This window comes from Rhincodon typus, chromosome 31 (assembly GCF_021869965.1).
Source record: "Rhincodon typus isolate 14 chromosome 31, sRhiTyp1.1, whole genome shotgun sequence".
NCBI lineage: Eukaryota > Metazoa > Chordata > Chondrichthyes > Orectolobiformes > Rhincodontidae > Rhincodon > Rhincodon typus.
In genome coordinates, this window is record NC_063362.1 from 3,232,972 (window position 1) to 3,254,425 (window position 21,454).

Genomic DNA, 21,454 nt, shown 5'->3' on the forward strand with positions numbered 1-21,454 from the left:
TGCTCCCGCTCGCCTCGGGCTGCCTTCTGCCTGCTCCCGCTCGCCTCAGGCTGCCTTCTGCCTGCTCCCGCATGCCTCGGGCTGCCTTCTGTCTGCTCCCGCTCACGCTGCCGGCTGACACTCGCTCCAGGGCTACTTCACCACATGCTGTTGTGGGGCTCTTCCCCGCGCTACTCCTGGGCTCACAGTCCACGCGCTGCTGCAGGGCTCACTGCTCACTGTGTTCCAGGGCATGAGGGCTCGCTGCTCTGGACTTGCTGCCGGGTCCGGTGCTGAGAGGAGAGGAGAAGAAAAAAAAAGAGGAAAAAGATGGAAAAAGAACAGATGGAGCAGAAGAGCTCCAATCGGAGTGTCATAGTCTGCCGCCATCTTGCCTGAACTAGAGTATTAATGAGGGTAGAGCGGTGGACATGATCTATATGGACTTCAGTAAGGCATTCGACAAGGTTTCTCTTGGTAGACTGCTAGCAAGGTTAGATCACACGGAGGATAGGGAGAACTAGATACTTGGATACAGAACTGGCTTGAAGGGAGAAGACAGAGGGTGGTGGTGGAGGGTTGTTTTTCAGTCTGGAGGCCCCTGATCAGCGGTGTGCCAGAGGGATCAGTGATGTCTCCACTGCTTTTCGACATTTATATAAATGATTTGTATGTGAACATAGGAGGTATGGTCAGTTTGCAGACGACACCAAAACTGGAAGTGTAGTGGAAGGCGAAGAAGGTTACCTTAGAGTACAACAGGATCTTGATCAGATGGGCCAATGGACCGAGGAGTGGCAGATGGATTTTAATTTAAACAAATGTGAAGTGCTGCATTTTGGAAAGGAAAATCAGGGCAGGACTTATACACTTAATGGTAAGGTCCTGGGGAGTATTGCTGAACAAACAAACCTTGGAGTGTGGGTTCATAGTTCCTTGAAGGTGGAATCGCTGGTCGTTAGGTTCATGAAGAAAGTAGAGCTGGATGAACACAACAGGCCAAGCAGCATCGGAAGAGCAGGAAGGCTGACGTTTCGGGCCTAGACCCTTCTGAAGCTGCTTGGCCTGCTGTGTTCATCCAGCTCTACACCTTGTTATCTCAGATTCTCCAGCATCTGCAGTTCCTACTATTCATGAAGAAAGTGTTTGGTATGCTTGCCTTTACTGGTCAGCACATTGAATATAGGAGTTGGGAGGTCATGTTGCGGTTGTACAGGACATTGGTTAGGCCACTATTGAATACACCGTGCAATTCTGGTCTCCCTGCTATAGCAAGGATGTTGTGAAACTTGAAAGGGTTCAGAAAAGATTAACAAGATATTGCCAGGGTTAGAGGATTTGAGCTATAGGGAGAGGCTGAATAGGCTGGGAGTATTTTCCTTGGATCGTCAGAGGCTGAGGGCTGACCTTATAGCGGTTTATAAAATCATGAGGGGCATGGATAGGGTAAATAGACAAGGTCATTTCCCTGGGATGGAGGAATCCAAAACTAGAGAGCATAGATTTGAGGTGAGAGGGGAAAGATTTAAAAGGGACCTAAAGGGCAACTTTTTCATGCAGAGGGTGGTGCGTGTATGGAATGAAGTGATGGAGGGTGGTACAATTACAAAATTTAAAAGGCATCAGGATAGGTATATGAATAGGAAGGGTTTTGAGGGATATGGGCCAAACGCTGGCAAATGGGACTAGATTTTTTCAAGGATATCTGTTCGGCATGGACAAGTTGGACTGAAGGGTCTGTTTCCATGTTGTGACCTCAAAATTTTAAATTTCTTGTTTCATTTTCTCCCTTTCCATCTGCTGAAGAAAACTGGATTTCAGGGTTTTTGTTTGGATAAACTGGAAAAGATTGACATAATTTTAGCAAGCTGATCTTTGGTGATATCTTCCTTAACGTATAGTTGCTGAATAAAACTCAATACTCTGGAAGATGTGAGGAAAATAGTACATGAATACTTGTTTTATTTGTCTCATACTCCCAAGTGTACAGTCAAATTACCTAGACCCTCACCTTCTGATCCCCTCCAAAACAATTCAAATTTTTTAATTTTTACATCACCCTTCCAAAAATTTCTAAACCTGATCCAGAAAAAAGAAACCTTGTTCATTAATTTATACAGGTGATGGACACTGGGTATAGCCATAGTTCAGGATCTGACAATTTCATGTCACACTGCAGTATGTAATATTTTATATTTTAACAGATGTTGAGGCTAATAGTGCATTTCACAAAAAGGCACAAGTTGATCAAATTTTGGAATGTGAATTGGTAAAACAAATCCTTGAATCTCAAGTAATGAAAACAGGGCATCATTCAGTCATTGTAAATCATTGGCATCGGCCAAAGTTGTATTCTTGAGTATATTTTCAAGTTATCAGCTATTTTGAAGCTACTTATCAAGTTAGCTTACTAGTTAAGCATGCATGATTCTTTTTATTTTGTATGAAGTATATGTGCAGTTGATACAGAGAAAAGGGGCCACACAGTTTATCAATGTACACCGATACGTCAGACACTTCCGCCAACTCCATTTAGACCCCACCACCCAGAATATCTTCCACTGCCCACTCCTGTCTGTCCTCCACAAGGACTAATCTCTGCCACTCCTTAGTTCGCGCCACACTCCCCACCAACACCACCACCACCACCACCACCACCACCACCTCCCCCGCGCCCCCCACCCCCACCCCCAGTACCTTCCCCTGTAACCATAAAAGGTGCAACACCTGCCCTCATACCACCTTCTTCACCTCCATCCAGGGTCCTAAACACTCCTTCAAGGTGAGACGAGTTTCACCCTCATCTCCTCCAACCTAGTCTACAGCATCCAGCGCTCCTGATGTGGTCTTCTCTACACCGGTGAGACCAAACGTAGACTAGGTGACCATTTTGCTGAGCATCTTTGCCTGGCCTGAAATGGCCAGCCTGACCTCCCGGTCACCGCCCATTTCAACTCCACCCAACCCCCCCTCCCCCTCCAGCATGTTCATCGTCAGCTTCCTCCAGCGTCACAGTGAATCAGATTGCAAATTTGAGGAACAACATCTTATCTTCCACCTGGGCACCCTACAGCCCGGAGGACTTAACAATCTCTACACTGATAACTGTTGGATATAATTAGTGTTTATCATTGCAGTGTTAATCTGGATATCTCCAACAGAGATGTGTGCAAAGATCTTTAGAAAGTTTTGCAGATAAGCTCAGATGAAGTAGGGCAGGAGGGTAACAAGCAATCCTCAGATAAAATGTGCGTCATAACTTTGGTTATAACATCCAAGAGAACGTTTACTATATAATTTAGTTGTCAAACAAAAAAAAGGTAAAATTGTTTGAGGTAATTTCCATGGGATTGGGATTGTTGCATCCCCAGAAGTGCAGCAGAGACAGATTTCTGTCCTTTTTAATACCTGATTCTGATCTCATGTTAAATCCTGGAGATGAGATATTTGAAATAATTGGGGAAAGTGACCTCAAACAGAGTCGAGTCCCGTTTTATTTTATCTGCCACAGATATGCCATAGATTCATTTTTCAACGCAGGTCATTGCACAGGAAGGAGCCATGTGCACTCTTCCTTCTAACTCAGAGGGCAGGCCATCTGTAGTCCTAATTGATTCAGCATAGGTCAAGAATTAAACCAGCATCCTTAAACTTTGTATGGTTAATCCATGTATTTTAGGACTACACCAACTAATAATGCTTTTAACCATACTGTCTTTGAAGCAAGAATGAAAATTACATTCAATTGATCCCAATTTGAAATGAGTAATTTATATAACTTGCACCCTTCTTTCTGCTTTCTCCTTAATATTCCCACTTTCCGCAGCTTCTCAGCCTTCCTTTATAGTTCTACTTTCATGGTGATGTAATCTCCAATCACAAGATTTTTTGCAAACAAATGCTGTTCATCAACAATTGAGATGCTTTTGGAGCTGGAAATTTCTTTTAAAATATGTTATAGTTACATTGACATTCATTGCATTAATTTTAATCGTTTTATTCTAAAGCCAAGCTAATTTTGATCAATTCTAATAGCATGTAATAGGACAGTGATTTTCAACTTGTAGCTGAAGATCCCCTTTTCAAAACGATTAATAATCCTGAAACCCTGCACCATTTACCAATTATAACCATATATAAACTCATACAGATCAAAACCAGAAATGACTGTATTCACCATAATAGACTGGACAATATAAATTCCAAGCAGAGTAGAATAACATCGATTCATTGGTGGCTCCACTGATGATGCCACCTAGCATGGTGATGAAACGTCTGAACAAAAACAAGTCAGCTCAGCAAGCAAGTCAACAACCTCATCCACAACCCGAGCTACAGATCTTTGCCAATACTTTAAACCAATTATAACCCTCTCTAATACTCGTAATATTTAAAACTTTCAAGAAGATTTGCAGTTCACGTTGTGGATGAGGTTGTAGACATGCTCGCCGAGCCGGTGGGTCTGGTTACAAATGTTTTGTCACCCTGCTAGTAACATCGTCAGTACGCCTCAGTGAAGCGTCGGTGTTCTGTCCCGCTTGTTATTTATATGCCTCAGTTTGCTGGGGTGGTTGGTATTACTTCTGGTTTTGTTTATCAGTGGTTTGTACACAGGGTCTAATTCAATGTTGGCTTTCTGGTTGGAATACCAGACCTCCAAGAATTCCCTGGCCTATCTTTGTTTGGCTTGTGCAATTATGGATGTGTTGTCCCAGTCAAATTCGTATCCCTTGTTGTCGCTGTGTAGTGAGACAAGTGAGAATTGGTCCTGTCTCATGTCTCCGTAATGTCAGTTTTCTTCCAGTATGGCCTATGTAGTTTTTCTCACAGTCCTTGCATGGTATTTTGTATATTACTCCAGTTTTGCTGGTTTTGGATATGGGATCTTTTACGTTCATCAGTAGCTGTCGTAGGGTGGTTGTTGGTTTGTGGGCTACTCTGAAGCGTCAGGATCTGAGTAGTCTTGTGGTCGTCTCTGAAATGTCCTTGATGTCCGGTAGGGTGACTAGTAAATCTGGCCATGTTGTGTCTTCCTGTTGTGGTCTGTCTCGGAGGTAACGGCAGATTGTGCTTTTCGGGTATCCATTCCTTTTGAAGACTCCGTATAAGATCATAGACATTGGAGCAGAAATTAGGCCATTCAGCCAATCAAGTCTGGTCCACCATTCAATCGTGGCTGATAAGTTTCTCAGCCCTGTTCTCCCGCTTTCTCCCTGTAACCTTTGATCGTCTTGACAATCAAGAAGCTATCTATCTCTGTCTTAAATATACTCAATGGCCTTCTGTGGCAGTGAATTCCATAGATTCACCACTCTCTGGCTGAAGAAGTTTCTGGCTCATTTAAATAGTGTTTAACAAGTCACAACATATTGCAGCAACCAGGAACTACACAAAGCAGAACAGGAGCACCTATACAGAGTCTTCAAAAGAAATAGATACCCGAAAAGCACAATCTGCCGTTACCTCCGAGACAGACCACAACAGAAAGACACAACACGACCAGACTCACTGATCACCCTACTGTACATCAAGGACATTTCAGAGATGACCACAAGACTACTTAGACCCCTACATTAACACATTCATAATTGCACAATCCAAACAGAGACATGCCAGGGAATTCCTGGAGATCTGGTGTTCCAACCGGAACTCCATCAATAAGTACATTGAATCAGACCCTATGTACAAACCACTGAGAAACAGAACTGGAAGTAATACCAACCACCCCAGCAAACCGAGGCACATAAATAACAAGCGGGACAGAACACCGACGCTTCACTGGAGGCACACTGACAATGTTACCTAGCAGGGTGACGAAACATTTGCAACCAGACCCACCAGCTTGGCAAACATGTCTACAACCTCATACTCATGATACGAAAGTGCTGCAAGTAAAGTATGTTTAATAATGCTGTGAAGAAAACAGATATTTACATAAGAACAGGAGTGAGCTATTTAGCCCCTCAAGCCTGTTAGAATCATAGCATGATCCTAGTACAGAAGGAGGCCATTCGACCCATTATGTCCACACAGACCTTCTTCAAGAGCAGCTCAACTAATCCCATTTTCTCACCCTTATCTTGTAGCCCTGCAAAATGTTTTCACTTTAGATACTCTTCCAATTCCTTTCAAGTTTTCAGGAATATTAGCCACATTTCTGCTCATATAAAATCTTTACATCCTTCTTAAATTGCACATTGTACACAATACACCAGGTTGAGACCAAACCAATATTTTAGAAAAGTTCATCATGACTTCCTTGCTTTTATACTCTGTACATCTGAATATAAAGCCCAGGATCCTTTATGCCTTAATATGTTTTTTTTCGCTTCCATCTATACCGCTTACAATGCACCCATCTTTGAGTCATCAGAGTTTTGGATTTGTGACTGTATTTACAAACAACTTGTATGAACTGTTGAGACCCTGACATAGATCCTTGCGGGACAGCACTAGCCTCAATGCTGCCAATTAATGTGCTAGCCCATTATATGCTGTTCTTCCACTCAGGCACTCTGCATGCTGACCATTCCCTCTACACTAAACACTTGTGTAAAATAATTATTTAACATATCTGCTATCTCCTTATACTAACTGACAGTATTACTTATAGATACCAGTGAGATGGAAATGTTTGCTTTTCACTGAGGAATCTATTTGTTGTTAGCAGATTCTTGAAAAGAACAAAGCATAGAGAAAACAGTGGCAGTGCAAAGGAATATGAGAAGCAGTGGGAAAGCACGGCACGGATCATGAGGAGAGCAGAGCAAAACATAGGGAGAGCAATAGGGGAGGAGGAGAAAAGCAGGAGCATATGTTAGCATAATATGGTGAGAGGTTGAACATAAGGTGAACAGAGTACTGGGAAAGTGAGAATCAGATTGGGGCATGGGTAAGCAGAAACATAGAGGTCAGGAACCTAAAGACAGCGGGAGTATGATGGGTGCACAGGATGAAAGGAACAAGAGTATGTGAAGAGCAGATATGTCTTGCCACTCACTTGCTTCCAATGGATCTTAGCACCTGGGTGGTGATCTCTGACATCCACCTATAAGGCTGGCCCTTGTGTCACAGGAATCTTGAAAGTTTTTATACAGTCCATTAAGCCTAGTTCATGAACTACTGTAATCCAGGGTATTGAATTCATATTCTGATATGTTGATGATGATATCTCAAAGAAGGATCAATTAATTAGTGTAAGAAATATAAATTTAACTTTGAATGCTTTTGTTAATAATTGTCCTGCATTCTTTTCTCAGTTGTCATTTATTAGGTATGGTTGCAACTGTGGGAGGAACAAAAGCAAATGATAGAAAGTGCATGTACCCAGAGGCTATTGTTTTACCTTTTGTAGTATTTGCAATAATCTGCATTGCGGGAATTATATTCTGGAGGGGAGAGTGGTTGAGATGCAGAAGGATTGGCAGGCCTCAAATTCCAGGTTTGTGAGATAGACGAGTTTATATATTTCGTTTTACTTATTTTTTTTCTATTTGTTTATTTCATTTTTTTACATATATCCAGAGAAGCCAGTTGAGTTTTCCGTACATAAAGTCCGTTAATTCAACTGCTCCAAATCTCAGTCTGTAATTACCCTCACTTAATCCATCATTACACGAGAGAATCTCAGATTTTAGATTTGTACATAAAATTAGGCTGGTAAATATTTTTTTGTCAAACTATGCAATTCTTGTTCAATTATTGCATAGGCCTCTATTAGTGTGAATATCAATACATTTCCTAGATAGTGCAGTTGGGAACCTAATCATTCAGCTGGACACTTTCTCACACCAGGTAGATTTTTAGAAAAAAGTTCAAGAAATGCAGGAGTTGTTGGTTTGCCCCAACCCTACTTGCCTTGGAGAAAGTGATGGTGAGCTGCCAATCCTACACTCCAGTCCTCAGAGTGTAGGAACACCATGAATGCTTTTAGGAAGGCAGTTTCAGGATTTTGACCCAGTGACACTGAGGGAACAGCAATCTAGTTTCAAGTCATTCTTATTAATTGGCTTGCTTGCATGTATAAATAGATTTTTTACACTATGGATGCAGGAGTTGATTATTTTGATTATTTTATTAACAGCTTATTAGTTTTCCCATGTCATTTTGGTGAGGTTGTGGTCCCCCATTGTGTTGTGTTTAATGCTTGATTCATGCATTTGGCTTGACAGTCAGTAGTAGCAAGTGACAGGGAGAACATCTGTTCTCACCCATAGTCCATGAAATTGCTGTCCTGCAAAAGATAGTTCACAGCAGTCAGAATAGGGACGGACCTTTCCTTTCTCCAATTTGGGCAAATGGTCTGTTTGATTTATCTATTCACTGCGGACATTTTCTGTGCCATTATTTGCCTTCAACTAAAACTTCTGTTGTGTGATTTGCCCCAGGCCGAGGTAAGGGTCACACTCAGGGTTACAAGACACGGCCATTAGTGGAACCAGCGAATTTTCAGTGGTGATGGTGGAAGAGCAAAAACCTCGAGGGAATACAACTGCTTCCAGGCAGAGGATCTTTTGGGAAGAGGACTTGTGCTTCTTTTAAGCACACATGGGGAAGGTAATGGGAAACCACCTCATGTATTCTTTTCCCTCGACATATTGCTAATCTTATCAGTAACTGAACAGAGAAGTGCAGAATTGCGGGGTGTGAAGAAATGAGTAGCGGACCTGTAGTTGGGTAAACCAACATAACTACAAAACCATTGCCTTTTGATCCACAGAGTTTTCATTGATGACGCCAAAAGCATGAGAGCAGAATTAAGATCTGTTGTGCCATTGGCACAATTACTAATTGTCAAGCCAAATGCACAAATGAAGCCTTAAATACAATAGAATGGGGATCCTGGGGATACACACTTCACTGCCAGTTGCTTCCAGCATGACTTGCAGAGCATAACATCCTGAGGAGCCCTGAGTACACTATAAGCTTCTGAACTCCTAACTTGATGTGATGGCCAAATGCCATATTTGAAGCACCACATACATTCAACATATTTTCTAATCATTGAAAAAAGAAGGTTTTGGGGTGAGTACATGGATTTGGCAGTGAGCACTGCTTCATCCTTACAGGGAAGGTAGAGGGCTAGGTGACCTTTCCACATTCAGGCAACAATAGACATGAAGGCAACCGTGGCAAAACCTCTTGGTCTGCAGGATGATAGGGAGATGTAGAAGAGGCTTTGTTGAGGGCAAGCTCTGCATAATCCCCAGTCCCAACTTGGGGACTGACATACGAACATACAAAATAGGAGCAGAGTAGGCCATTTGACCCCGTGAGCCTGTTCTGTCATTCATTAAGATCATGGCCAATCCATTTGGGTTTTGAATTCCACATTCCCATCCATCCCAATGACATTTGATTCCCCTGTCTAACAACAAATTATCCACCTCTATTTTAAAAATATTCAATAATCCACCTTCACTGCCTTCTGAGACAGAGAGCTCTAAAGTCGCACAACCCTCTGAGAGAAAAAAAACACTCTTCTGTCCCAAATGAATGTCCTGATTTTAAAGTAGTACCCCCTATTTCTGTACTGACCTCCAGGAGGAAACATGCTTTCCCATCCACCTTGTCAAGGCTATTCAGGATCTTATACAGTTAAATCAAGTCACTTTTCATGCTTCAAAACTATATAAATAAAACTATCGAAACAAACAATCGAACTTATCCTATAAGACAACCCATTCATTCCAGTTATCAATCTAATAAACATTCCTCTAATCCAGCTCCAATACATTTGGAGATCAAAAAAGCACATAGTATTCAAGACATGGTCTCACCATTGCCCTGTAAACTGAAACGTAATATCCTTGCTTTTATAATAAGGGATATCATCTCATCAGCATTCTTGATTGCATGTTATACGTGCACACTAAGTTTTGGTGACTTGGGCTCCAGAGCGCCTAAATCCCTCTGCACCTTCTAATTCTGCGGTCATTCTCTCCTAATAATACCCTCCTTTTGTATTTGTCCTGCTCAAGTGAACAACTTAATGTTTTCCAACATGGTACTTCACCTGCCAGATTTTTGCTCATTCACTCAACTGAATATTTGCCTCCAGCTTCCTTATGTCTTCTTCACAAGTTTCCTACCTATTTTTGTGTCGTCTGCTGATTTAGTTACCTTGCCTTTGCTCCACTCGTCTAAGTCATTGACATTAATTGTAAAAGGTTGAGGGCCCAGAACAGACTCCTGCAAGATTCCAGTCGTCACGTCCTGCCAGTCAAAAAAAGACCCATTTATGCATCCTCTGTGTTTTCCATTAGTCATCAAATCTTCTATCGATGCTAATATGTTACATCATGGGTTTTGATTTTCCACAATAACCTTTAATGTAGCACTTTATTAAATTCCTTCTGGAAATCTTAAGTATAGTCATCCGCAAGCTCCCTTTTATCCATAGTATATGTTACTCCTTAAAAGAGCTCCAATAAATTGGTTAAACATTATTGACAAAACCATGCTGACAACTTCTGATTACTTAAGAGTTTTTCTAAGTACGCAGCTATAATCTCTTTAATGATCGATTTGAATACCTTTCACAAACAAATGTGAAACTGTGTTCTGCCTCCCTTCTCAAATAGAGGGGTTATGTTTGCCACTTTCCAATCTAGTTGAACCTTAGGGAAGTTTGGAAAATTAAACCAAGGCATTTATGACCTCACTAACCCCCTCCTTTAAGACCCTAGGATAACGTCAGGCTAGATCTGGAATGTGTCAGCTTGCAGCTTCACCTTTTCCCTGCCTGACTTCCCCTGCTTCTAAACAATGACAGACACCTTTCTGGAAGGCCAGCCAAAAATGCCCAGCATCTTGTTGAGCATGCCCATCAGCATTTTGCTGTATGCCTCCCTGATAAGGTCCTCATCTGAATCTCCTGTGGCAGAACTCATCTCTGCCAAAATGGTACACAGACCATCCTTTTCTCCTGCAGCAACTGACCACCTGCAAATTCCAACTCTAAACTTCCCTCTCAGGTACATGCAATATCAGTGAGCTAGTGGGTGCAAATAATAGATCAAGTCATGCAGCCTCATCAGTGATAAGCTGTTGCTCTCTATCTTCTTCCTTATGCCAGGCAGGTGGCAGTCCTTGAGAGTTTAGCAGCAGAAAATCAGAAAGGCAATTAAGGATATGGTACCGGAGATGGGGGTGGAGAGCAAGAGGTTCCTGATGACACTATAGTAGCTTGTTCATCGTGCCAGAGAGCAAGATGAAGGTGTGCTGGGAGTTGAGAAGGGGCATAAGGCAGGAACATATTATCATCCCAAACGCTGTCAGCTACAGCGAATGCTATGGGATCTGTCATAACCAGCTCTGCACAGCAAAGAACCATCTCCTCTATACGGTTTTAGGAAATTCAGGGAACCGTAGCTCCTTCTAGTTGAGTATATATATCTACTTGGTCCATATTATTATAACTAATTTATGTACTTTTTAATTAATTTTATCAGATCATAGCCAGGAAGAAATAGAAAAACAAATAAAGGTGCGTTATGTTTTCCTTCATATATATAAAATATAGCTTTTCATGCAAACATTAGAAGTTACAATGTTCAGTTCATAGCTATGACCATGTGTTCACTCTCAGGTGGTCCTGAGATCAGGGCTGATATTAAAGTATCAGATTCCTGACTCTAAATAGATTAAATATGTCAAAAATGTTTGAAATCATGTGCAGTAAAAATAGGAGACGTTTGTTGCTGACTGTAAACTTGATCTAAAAGCAAAAGCTTTACTAAGGAAGGAGATACTCCCAGGCCATGGTGACAGAGGAGGAAATTGAGTCACAAGAAGGTTTGAAAGTTGATAAGAAAGAGGCATTGTTTAGGCTGTTGGTATTTAAAGTTGATAGGCACTGGGACAGGATGAGATGCATTCAAGGATATTTAAGGAAGTGACTGGAAATTGCAGAGGCACTGGCAATAATCTTTCAATCTTTCCTAGAGTCAGTGTGTAACAGGACAAAGGTTGTGAGGATAAACTAACCATATAGACCAGTCTGTTCAACAGCAGAAATGGAGAAACACCTTGAAACAATTATTCAGGCTAGAATTAATAGCCACATGGATAAACATGGGTTAATTACAAAGAGCCAACACAAATTTGTTGTGGAAAATTGTGTTTAATTGACTTGTATTTTTGTAGAGATAACAGAAAAAGTTTGTGAGGTCATGGTGTTATGTAACGTACTTGGATTTTCAAAAGGCATTTAATACAGCGCCACACAACAGACTTGTGAGCAAAGTTATTAGACATAAAATAAATGGGACAAGCAACGTGGATACAGTTGGCTGAGGGCTAGGTTATAGAAACTAATGATTAATACTTTTTTTTTGATCTGATTGATTGATTTGGTTTATTATCACATGTACCTAGTGACAGTGAAAAGCTTTGTTTACAAGCAGTACAGGCAGATCATCGTAAGCAAGGACATACAAGATCATAGGATGAAAAAAGACTTGGACAGCTTACACCGGACAGGATATGCACTAGGCAAGATCATCATTAACAAGATCAGTATTATTTGAAGTTACAGAGTTCTTGAACCTCCTGGTTTGTGTTTTAAGCTTCTGTATCTTCTGTCTGATGGAAGAGGTTGTAGGAGTGTATTACCAGGCTGGGATGGGTCTTTGATGATGTTGGCAAGCCCTTCCACCTCAACAAACCATTTAAATGGAGTCCATAAATGGAAGGTTGGCTTCCATGATGGTCTGGGCTGTGCACACAACCTTCTGTAGTTTCTTATGCTCTTAGATAGAGCAGTTGCGATACCAGGCCGGATTGCACGTGGACAGTATGCTTTCTATGGTGCATTTGTAAAAGTTGGTGTGAGACCTTACGGACATTCCAAACTTGCTGAGCCTTCTGAGGAAGAAGAGGCATTGTGCCTTCTTGACCGTCGCATCTATGTGGGAGGTCCAGGACAGGTTGTGGGTTATCGTCACTCCAAGGAGCTTGACAGTCTCAACCCTCTTGACCTCCACTTCGTTGATGTAGACAGGGACATGTTCTCCTCCTTTCTTTCTGAAGTCAATGATCAGTTCTTCAGTTTTGTTGACATTGAAAGCGAGGTTGTTATTATTGCACCATGTTACCAAGCCCTCTGCCTCATTCCTGTATTCTGACTTATTGTTGTTTGATATCTGACCTACCATGGTGGTGTTATCAGCAGACTTGTAGATGGTGTTCTTTCGGAATTTGACAGCACAGCCATGGGTGTACAGGGAGTACCGCAGGGGACTGAGAATGCATCCTTGGGCGTTTCCAGTGTTGAGTGTTATCGTGGAGGAGGTGCAGTTGTCTATCTTCACTGCGGTCTGTGGGTCAGATAGCTGAGATCCAGTTGCCGTGGGTGGAGCTGAGACCTAGGTCTTTAAGTTTTGAGATCAGTCTGGAGGTGATAATGATGTTGAAGGTGGAGCTGTAGTCGATGAGAAGGAATCTGACGTAGGTGTCCTTGTTGCCCAGATGTCCCAGGAATGAGTGCAGAGCTAGGTACATGGCATCTGCTGTGGACCTGTTAGATTGGGAGGCAAATTGTAGGGAATTGAGGCAGTCTGGGAAGACTGGAGTTAATGTGGGCCATGACCACCCTCTTGAAGCAGTTCATGATTATGGAGTTCAGAGCCACTGGGCAGTAATCATTAAGGCACATTGCATGTGCATTCTATGATACCGGGATGATGGCAATCTTCTTGAAGCAGGTGGGGACTTCAGCTTGTAGGAGGGAGAGATTGAAGATGTCAGTGAATACCTCTGCCAGCTGGTCCGCACAGGTTCTGAGTGCTCAGCCGGGGTCTTTGTCCAAGCCTGTTGCTTTCCTAAGGTTCACTCCCAGGAAGACCGAGCTGACGTCTGCAGCGGTGACAATGGGCACGGGTACATCCGGTGCTGTCGGGGTAGGTGACACCATGCCATTGGCATTCTACTCACACTGAGCATAGAAAACATTGAATGCACCAGAAAGCATTGAATGCTATCTTGCCCTGCTTCATTTTGTATCCTATTATGTTGTTTAGGCATGGTTGGTTTGGGCCTCTAACTTGGTCCGGTACTGTCTCTTGGCATCCCCGATGGCTTTGCGGAGGTCATATCTAGATTTCCTGTATAGGTCTGGGCCTGTATAGATCTGGAGAAAAGTTTATAGTAGGATCAGTTTGGGACCTTTGCTTTCTATGATATATAGTAATGATTTAGATTTTGATGTTAAAATGACAATTTCCAAGTTTGCAGATAATTCAAACTTGGAAGTATTATAGATTGTGTGGACAGTTTAAAACTATGAAAGAACATTGACAAGTTGATAGAGTCAGCAGATGCATTCAATGCAAAAAGTGAGGTGCTACATTTTGGTAGAAAGAACATGGAGATGCAGTATAAAGTAAAAGGTGCTACCCTAAAGGATATGCAGGAGTAGAGGCACCTGGTTGTATATATGCATAGGTACCTATAGGTGGGAGGACAGGGAAAGTAAGCATACATACCTTTGGCTTTATCAATGGGGACATAGAACATAGAAGCAAGGAGTTTATGCTGAACTTGTATAAGACAGTAGTTATACTTCAACTGGAGTATTGAGTAATTCTAGGACAATAGGAACGATGTGAATGCATTGGAGAGCGTGCATTAGAGGTTTACAAGATTAGTTCTAGAGATAAGAAAATTCAGTTATGAAGGTAAATTGGAGAAATTCAAACTGTTTTCTTTGGAAAGGAGGTGCTGAGAGGAGATTTGAAAGAAGTTTTCAAAATCTTGAGATGGTTGGATAGAGTAGCTGGAGAAAAACTATTCCCTCTCATAAAGGGTTTGAGAATGAGGGGCATAGATATAAGGCAATTTACAAACGAAGCAAATGTGATGACAGAAAAATCTTTTTCAGACAGTGAGTCATTAGAGTTTGGAATGCACTCCTGGAAAGTGCTGTGGAGGAAGGTTCCATTCAGTCATTCTAGAGGGCATGAGATGATTATTTAAATAGAAACAATATGCAAGAGTATGGGAAAAGGGTAGGAGAATGGCACTGAGTCATGATGCTCATTCACTGAGCTGGTGCAGACGTGATGGGCTGAATGCCTTCTTCTGTAATAATTCTGTTATTCTGAAGTACTCTAGAGGAGTAAGTGATATGATATGAGTCACAGAAGGGGATATACATGTAGAATTGTATAAAATACTACTCTAGATGCATTTGAATGTTAACAATAATTACTTGCTTGATTTATATCTTTAGAATTATCCTCTGCTAAGCAGATATCATTAAGGAAGGAATTTTATTCTGCTGCTGTATTTTGTGATGTCAGTGTTAGATACACTTGAGAGATTTTCTGTCATCAGAAGACTTTCATTTTCTTAGTGATTTTCTCAACCTGAATATCTTAATGTTACAGTCAATTATGTAGTTTTTTGTTGCTGTTGAAAGTAAATATATTCTACTATGTGGGAGTGATTTTACAGATGAATGGTTTCAGTGAATAGGGTGCTCATAGTACCTTAGACAATGGCACTTTATAAGCCCCATAAAGGCTTTATCTCACCAGCCTCTGCAAATAAGAACAAGCTGCATCCTCCGAAATGTGGCATTGTATGGCTTTTATTAAGTCATGACTGCATAGGAGGAAGCTCTTAAAAGCAATCCAGTCAGTCCCATTCCCTTGCTCGATCCATATGGCTCTGCAAGCTAGTTTTTCTCAAGAGTTCATTCTACTTTTTTAAAATAATTGATCGTCTCTGGTTTCACAACCCTCATAGGCAGCAAGTTCCGTGTTGTTGTCATTCACTGCACAAAAAAGTTCTTCCTCACAAACCTCCGTGTTTTTTGCCAATATCCTTAAATTTTCCACCGTTAATTGTAGTGCCCTACGATAATGGGAACCATATTTCTTTGTCCACCTCCCCTAAATCTGTCATAATCTTTTACATCACCCCCTTAAACTTGTTTTTCCAAGGAGAACAATCCCAAGTTCTCCAACTTAATCTTGGAGTAAATACCTTCTGCACCTACCCAAGGTCCCTCACATCCTTATTGTGATGACCAGAACCACATGGATAACTCTTGTTGTGGCCTAAATGTAAATATAAATATAAATATAAACATTCAGCATAATTTATCTACTTTTGTACACCACACCTCTGTTTTGAATGTCCAAAAACCCATAAGCTTTGGTAACTGCTTTCTCGGGAGGTACTGCTATCTTCAAAGCTCCGTGCACACGAACTCTCAGGGTCCCATGTCTCTGCACACACTTTAGAAATGCCATTAAATCTACATTGCTTCTCCTTATACATTCTGCCAGCCCATCAGTATCCTGTTCAGTTTATTGATGACATCCTTATTGTTTACCACACATCCAAATATCCCTGTTATTTATATATATCAAGAAAAGCAGTGGTCCCAGTGCTGACCCTTAGGGAACACCACTATCTACATCCTCCAGTCTGAAAAATAAACATTTACCACAACTCATTTTTGTTTGTCCTGAATTCAGTTTTTTATAAATCAAAACTGACACTAACCTTTCTATTCCATGAACCTCAATTATGTTAACCATCTTCTTTCATGGTAATTGTTATAAATTATTTCTATGTACAGCCACCGGAAAACAGAAGTGAACTTCATTCAATAAGTGAAGAAGATATTCAGATGATCAGCGAAGACAATTCTGCACAAGCTGATATTCTCAGCACAGAAGAACAGGAAAAGGAAAGAGAAACAGAACTGGAAAGAGAAAGAGAACTGGAAAGAGAAAGAGAACTGGAAAGAGAAAGAGAACTGGAAAGAGAAAGACAACTGGAAAGAGAAAGACAACTGGAAAGAGAAAGAGAACTGGAAAGGGAAAGAGAACTGGAAAGGGAAAGAGAACTGGAACGGGAAAGAGAACTGGAACGGGAAAGAGAACTGGAACGGGAAAGAGAACGAGAACGGGAAAGAGAAAGAGAAAAACCAGAAAGAAAAAAAGAGGGACGGGAAAGGGCAAGGGAAAAGAGACAAGCATCAAGATACAAAGGTAAGAATGGCACATTTCATGGGTGCTGGAATCCCATTGTTTCACAAGCTAATTAATAAGCAGTTGATCTGTAATTGGGCAGCGGCTGGGAAAATGGGGGCCCAAAGGTACCTGATTTCCTGTCTCTTAACTCAGATGAAGAAATGTGTTTGTCCATAATTTCATGATCAGTGCTTCTTTTTGATGCTTAGCTAATCTGGATATCTTAAATTTGAGTGAAAAACAGCCAATTAGAGAAATATAGAGTACTTCAATTCCTTTTTCAATAACATACTGGCCAGAAAGGGCTGTAGTTGTGTTTCACATGGCAAGTTATATTAATTGGACCTTTATCTCACTATTCACTTCACATTTACTTTCAATCTGCAAATTGTTGGGATGTGAGAGTGATAATAGTGCAGTGATGTCAGTGTCACATGTCGGTCCTCATGAATGTCTTGCCTGAAGGCTAACAAAAGGATACATGAAATAGAGGCAAGAATAGATCATATGGCCTATCAAGGCTTGTCCACTATCCAATACAATCTTAGCTGATCTTGGGCTTCAGCTCCATTTAACTGCCCACTCTGCTGCACATGGTACTAAAAAAGACTGGAAACAGATGTCATATCTCAGTTAAGGTGTAACACAGAGATGTGAGTAATCTGTGAATGTAAGTCCACTTCAGAATAAAACAAAAATCCTTCTCACAAAATAGAAAAATGATTTTTGAACATGTCTTTTCACAGAAAATACTGCAAAGTGAGCAATAGTAACAGATTGAAGATTTTTGGGGTTCGAGGCCTTTGGGACTAACATTCCTTTAGGAAATGGGGAGGAGGGATGAGTGGTTGCTGGGCACTATAAGGATGGGAGGGCTTCTTACAGAATTAGAAGGTAATGTCGAGGGAAGTGGAGGGTAAACAACCCAATAACATCCATGTACATTGTAGGGTGTCAGAAAAATTAGTGTGAGCTGACCAATGCAGGCAAGGTAAGCATTCTCAAATTCTCACTTCATAACCAGAAGCATAAAGTTACAGCTCAGAAAGAGGCCATACAGTGTGCGCAGCAGCTAAATAAACTAACTGCCCATTCTAATCTCAGCTTCTAGTCTTGCAGATTCCAGTTCTTCAGGTGCAGATCCAGATTCCTTTTAAATGTGTTGAGGGTTTCCACCTTGACCACCAAACTGGGCAATGAATTCTAGATGTCTACCACCCTCTGGGTGAAAATAGTTTTCTTCATATCCCCTTTAATCCTTCTACCTATCATCTTACATCTGTGCCCCCTAGTAACTGACCTGTCCACTTGGACAAAAAGGTCTTCCATGTTCACTCAATCCAAGCTCTTCATTGTTTTGTAAACCCTGAGTATGTCACCCCTCAGCCTCCACTGTTGTTAAGAAAAAATCCTAGCTAATCTTTTCACATAGCTGCAATTTTCAAACCCTGGCAACATTCTTGTAAATTTTCTCTGTACTCCCTCTAGGGCAAAATTAGTCTTCCTGTAATGTGGTGACCAGCGCTGTACACAAAACTCCAGCTTTGGCCAAACCAGTGTCTTATATAGTTCAAGCATTATGTCCTTGCTTTTATATTCAGTAACTTGCCTAATGAAGGAAAATATTATGTATGCCTTCTTTACCACCTTATCTATGTGTCACGCTAGCTTCAGGGACCTGTGGACATGCATTCCAGGGTATCTCACATTCTGTACCCGTCTCAATATCCTCCTGTTTACTGTGTATTCCCTTGCTTTGTTAGTCGTCCCAAATACACTTCTCTGAATTGAATTGCATTTTCCACTTTTCTGCCCATTCAGTCAACTCATTGACATCTTCCTACAGTAAACAGCCATCTTCACTATCGACTACCCAGCTAATTTTTGTGTTGTGTTGTCTCCAAATTTCACAGTCAAGTTTCCCACATTTAAATCTAAATAATTAATTAATATTCCACAAACAGCAAAGGATCCAAAACTGAGTGCTGTGGAAAACCATTGGAAACCGCTTTCCATTCTCAAAAGCATTCATTGACCATTACCCTTTGTTTCCTGTCATTGAATGAACTTTGGATCCAACATGCCACATTTTTCAGTGTCCTTTGTACTTTAATTTTTAATAACAGCCTGCCATTTCAGACCGTATCAAATGGCAAAATCCACTGCACGACCTTCATCTAACCTCCCTGTTATTTCCTCAAAAAAATCAAATAAGACATGACCTTCCCTTAACAAAACGATGCTGATTCTCCCTGATTAATCATGCCTCTCCAAGTAACAATGAATCCTATCTCACAATATTGATTCCAGTAATTTACCCACCACCAAGGTCAAACTGACTAGCCTATAATTATTTGGCCTTTCCCTTGCGTCCATTTTGAATACTGATACAACATTTACAGACCTCCAATCCTCTGATACCTTGCCTATATCCAACTTTTCTCTGATGGACCTCCATGGTCCATGTGTGACAGTGACTTGCGATGCCAGATGTCAATACTGGGGAAAGTATCAGCACATTAATCGGTGTCTCTGGACCTTGGAGTGAAACAGCTTAGAGGGAATATTGCCTTCATTTACTGAGGATTGGAAAATAATCCTCAGGGCAACTGCCATTTTCTCTCTGGCTTCCTTTAACAGCCTAGTTTACAAATTATCTGACCCTGATGATATATCCACCTTGAAGAAGGTCAGCCCTACAGACCTTCCCTTCTCATTATGTTTATTTTATGTAATATTTCACACCCCTCCCCTTTAACCAGAATGTCTGCATAATCCCATTCTTCTGTGAAGACGGAGACAAAATACTCATTAAAAACCCTGCTCACATCTTCTGCAGCCACTCACAAGTTAGCATTTCCATCTTATCTACATGTTACATTACCTTCAGGGACCTGTAGGTACATATTTCAAGATCTCGTACTTCCTCTGAATACCCTCCCGTTTATTGTGTATTCGTTTGTTTTCTTTTTCTTCCTCAAACCTAAGGTCCAAACTTTTCCTTAGTTATCCTTTTGCATCAGATGTACTGATAAAACATTTTTGGATTTTGCTTAACTTTCTGACCAAGATTTTCTCGTATCCGCTCAGTGCTTTCCTAATTTTCTTTTTCACTTCACCTTTCTCTACATCTTTAAGCTTCCTAAAGTATTACATTTTTTGAGATTGTTATGAACTCTATTTTTCTGCTTTATCTTACCCTGTCTGCTTCTGGAGCAGCAAGCGACTCCAGATTTGGCAGTACCACCCATTTTCTTTGTAGGGACATGTCCATACAGTACCTCTAGAATCTCACTTTTGAATGCCTCCCACTGATTTGCCACTGTTGTTCCTTCAAGAAGCTATAACTGATTCTCTTGCCAGATCATCTTGCAGTTTGTAAAGTTTGCTTTCTTCCAATTTATAACTTTTACTCCCCTTGTATCTTTGTCTATTTCCATTATGACGCTAAATCTAACCACAATATGATAAATATCTCTAAAATGGTCACCCATTGCAACTTCATCCACCTACCCAGCTCCATTTCCTATGATTTAATTTAGAACTGCGCCTCCTTACAATGGCTCACTGTATGCTGGCTATTCTTTTGAATACCGTTTAGTTTGGTTCTTTCACACTGTCTCCAAGTTGATCTTTGGATGGTTGAAGTTCCTAAGCAATATTGCCCTGTTGTTTTTATACTCAGAAATTTCCCTACACATCTGCTACTTTAACTGCCTTCCATTATTTGTGGGTCTAAAGTACACACCTAGCAGTGTAGCTATCCCTTTTTTTGTTTCTGAGCTCAACAATTATAGCCTAAATTGATGCTTCATTTAGTATATCATCCTTCTCACAGCTGTGCTATTGGCATTGGGGGCAGTCCAGAGAAGTATCATAAAGTTGTTCCTGGGTATGGAGGGATTTTCTCATTAGGAGAGGCTATTTATTGGTGAGGTTGAAATGCATTGCCCTCACCAGTATCCAAAATGGAATACCGATTAGCAAGCACTGTAGACTCAGGGACTCGTGCACTGCATGGATCTCTTAGATTAACTGGTGGTCACCCGTTCCCCCTCTGCCTGCAGAAGAAGGCAGTTTACCACCTTCTCCAAGCCAATTAAAGATGGGCAATAAATGCTGGCCTAGCCAAAAATGCCCACATTCCATGAGTGAATTTTAAAAAGTGATTCCCTGTACCGTTGCAACCTCACAAGGCGTTACTTGCTTTACTAAGGGATTATTATGTTCAACACCTAAGTAATTAAGTCCTAAAGTCTGGAGCCATGGAAGGCAGTCTTTCAAAAACGCTGATCTTTGCAGCTTTGTTTCTGTAGAAACTAGGAGATAATGTCAACACAGTAAACGACTCGCTAAGTGGTGCAGAAGCGTACAAAAACGAGCATCAATGGATGAGGGTATCCCCTTCCTTCCTGAAGGTGCTTTTATCTCACACTGAGTCCTGTAACAGCAGGGCTTTTAATGATTCACCGAATGTGGCCTGTGCA

General features: G+C 41.1%; 1 protein-coding gene across 1 annotated transcript in view; it reads left to right on the top strand.

The window, feature by feature from the left end:
- Positions 1–21,454, top strand: part of LOC109918474 (putative uncharacterized protein DDB_G0271982) — a 51,879-nt gene that overhangs the window by 28,959 nt on the left and 1,466 nt on the right. Inside the window, exon 4 of the mRNA XM_048615049.1 lies at positions 16,571–16,985. Coding sequence (XP_048471006.1) covers positions 16,571–16,985 — 415 coding nt within the window. The remainder of the gene's footprint in view (positions 1–16,570; positions 16,986–21,454) is intronic.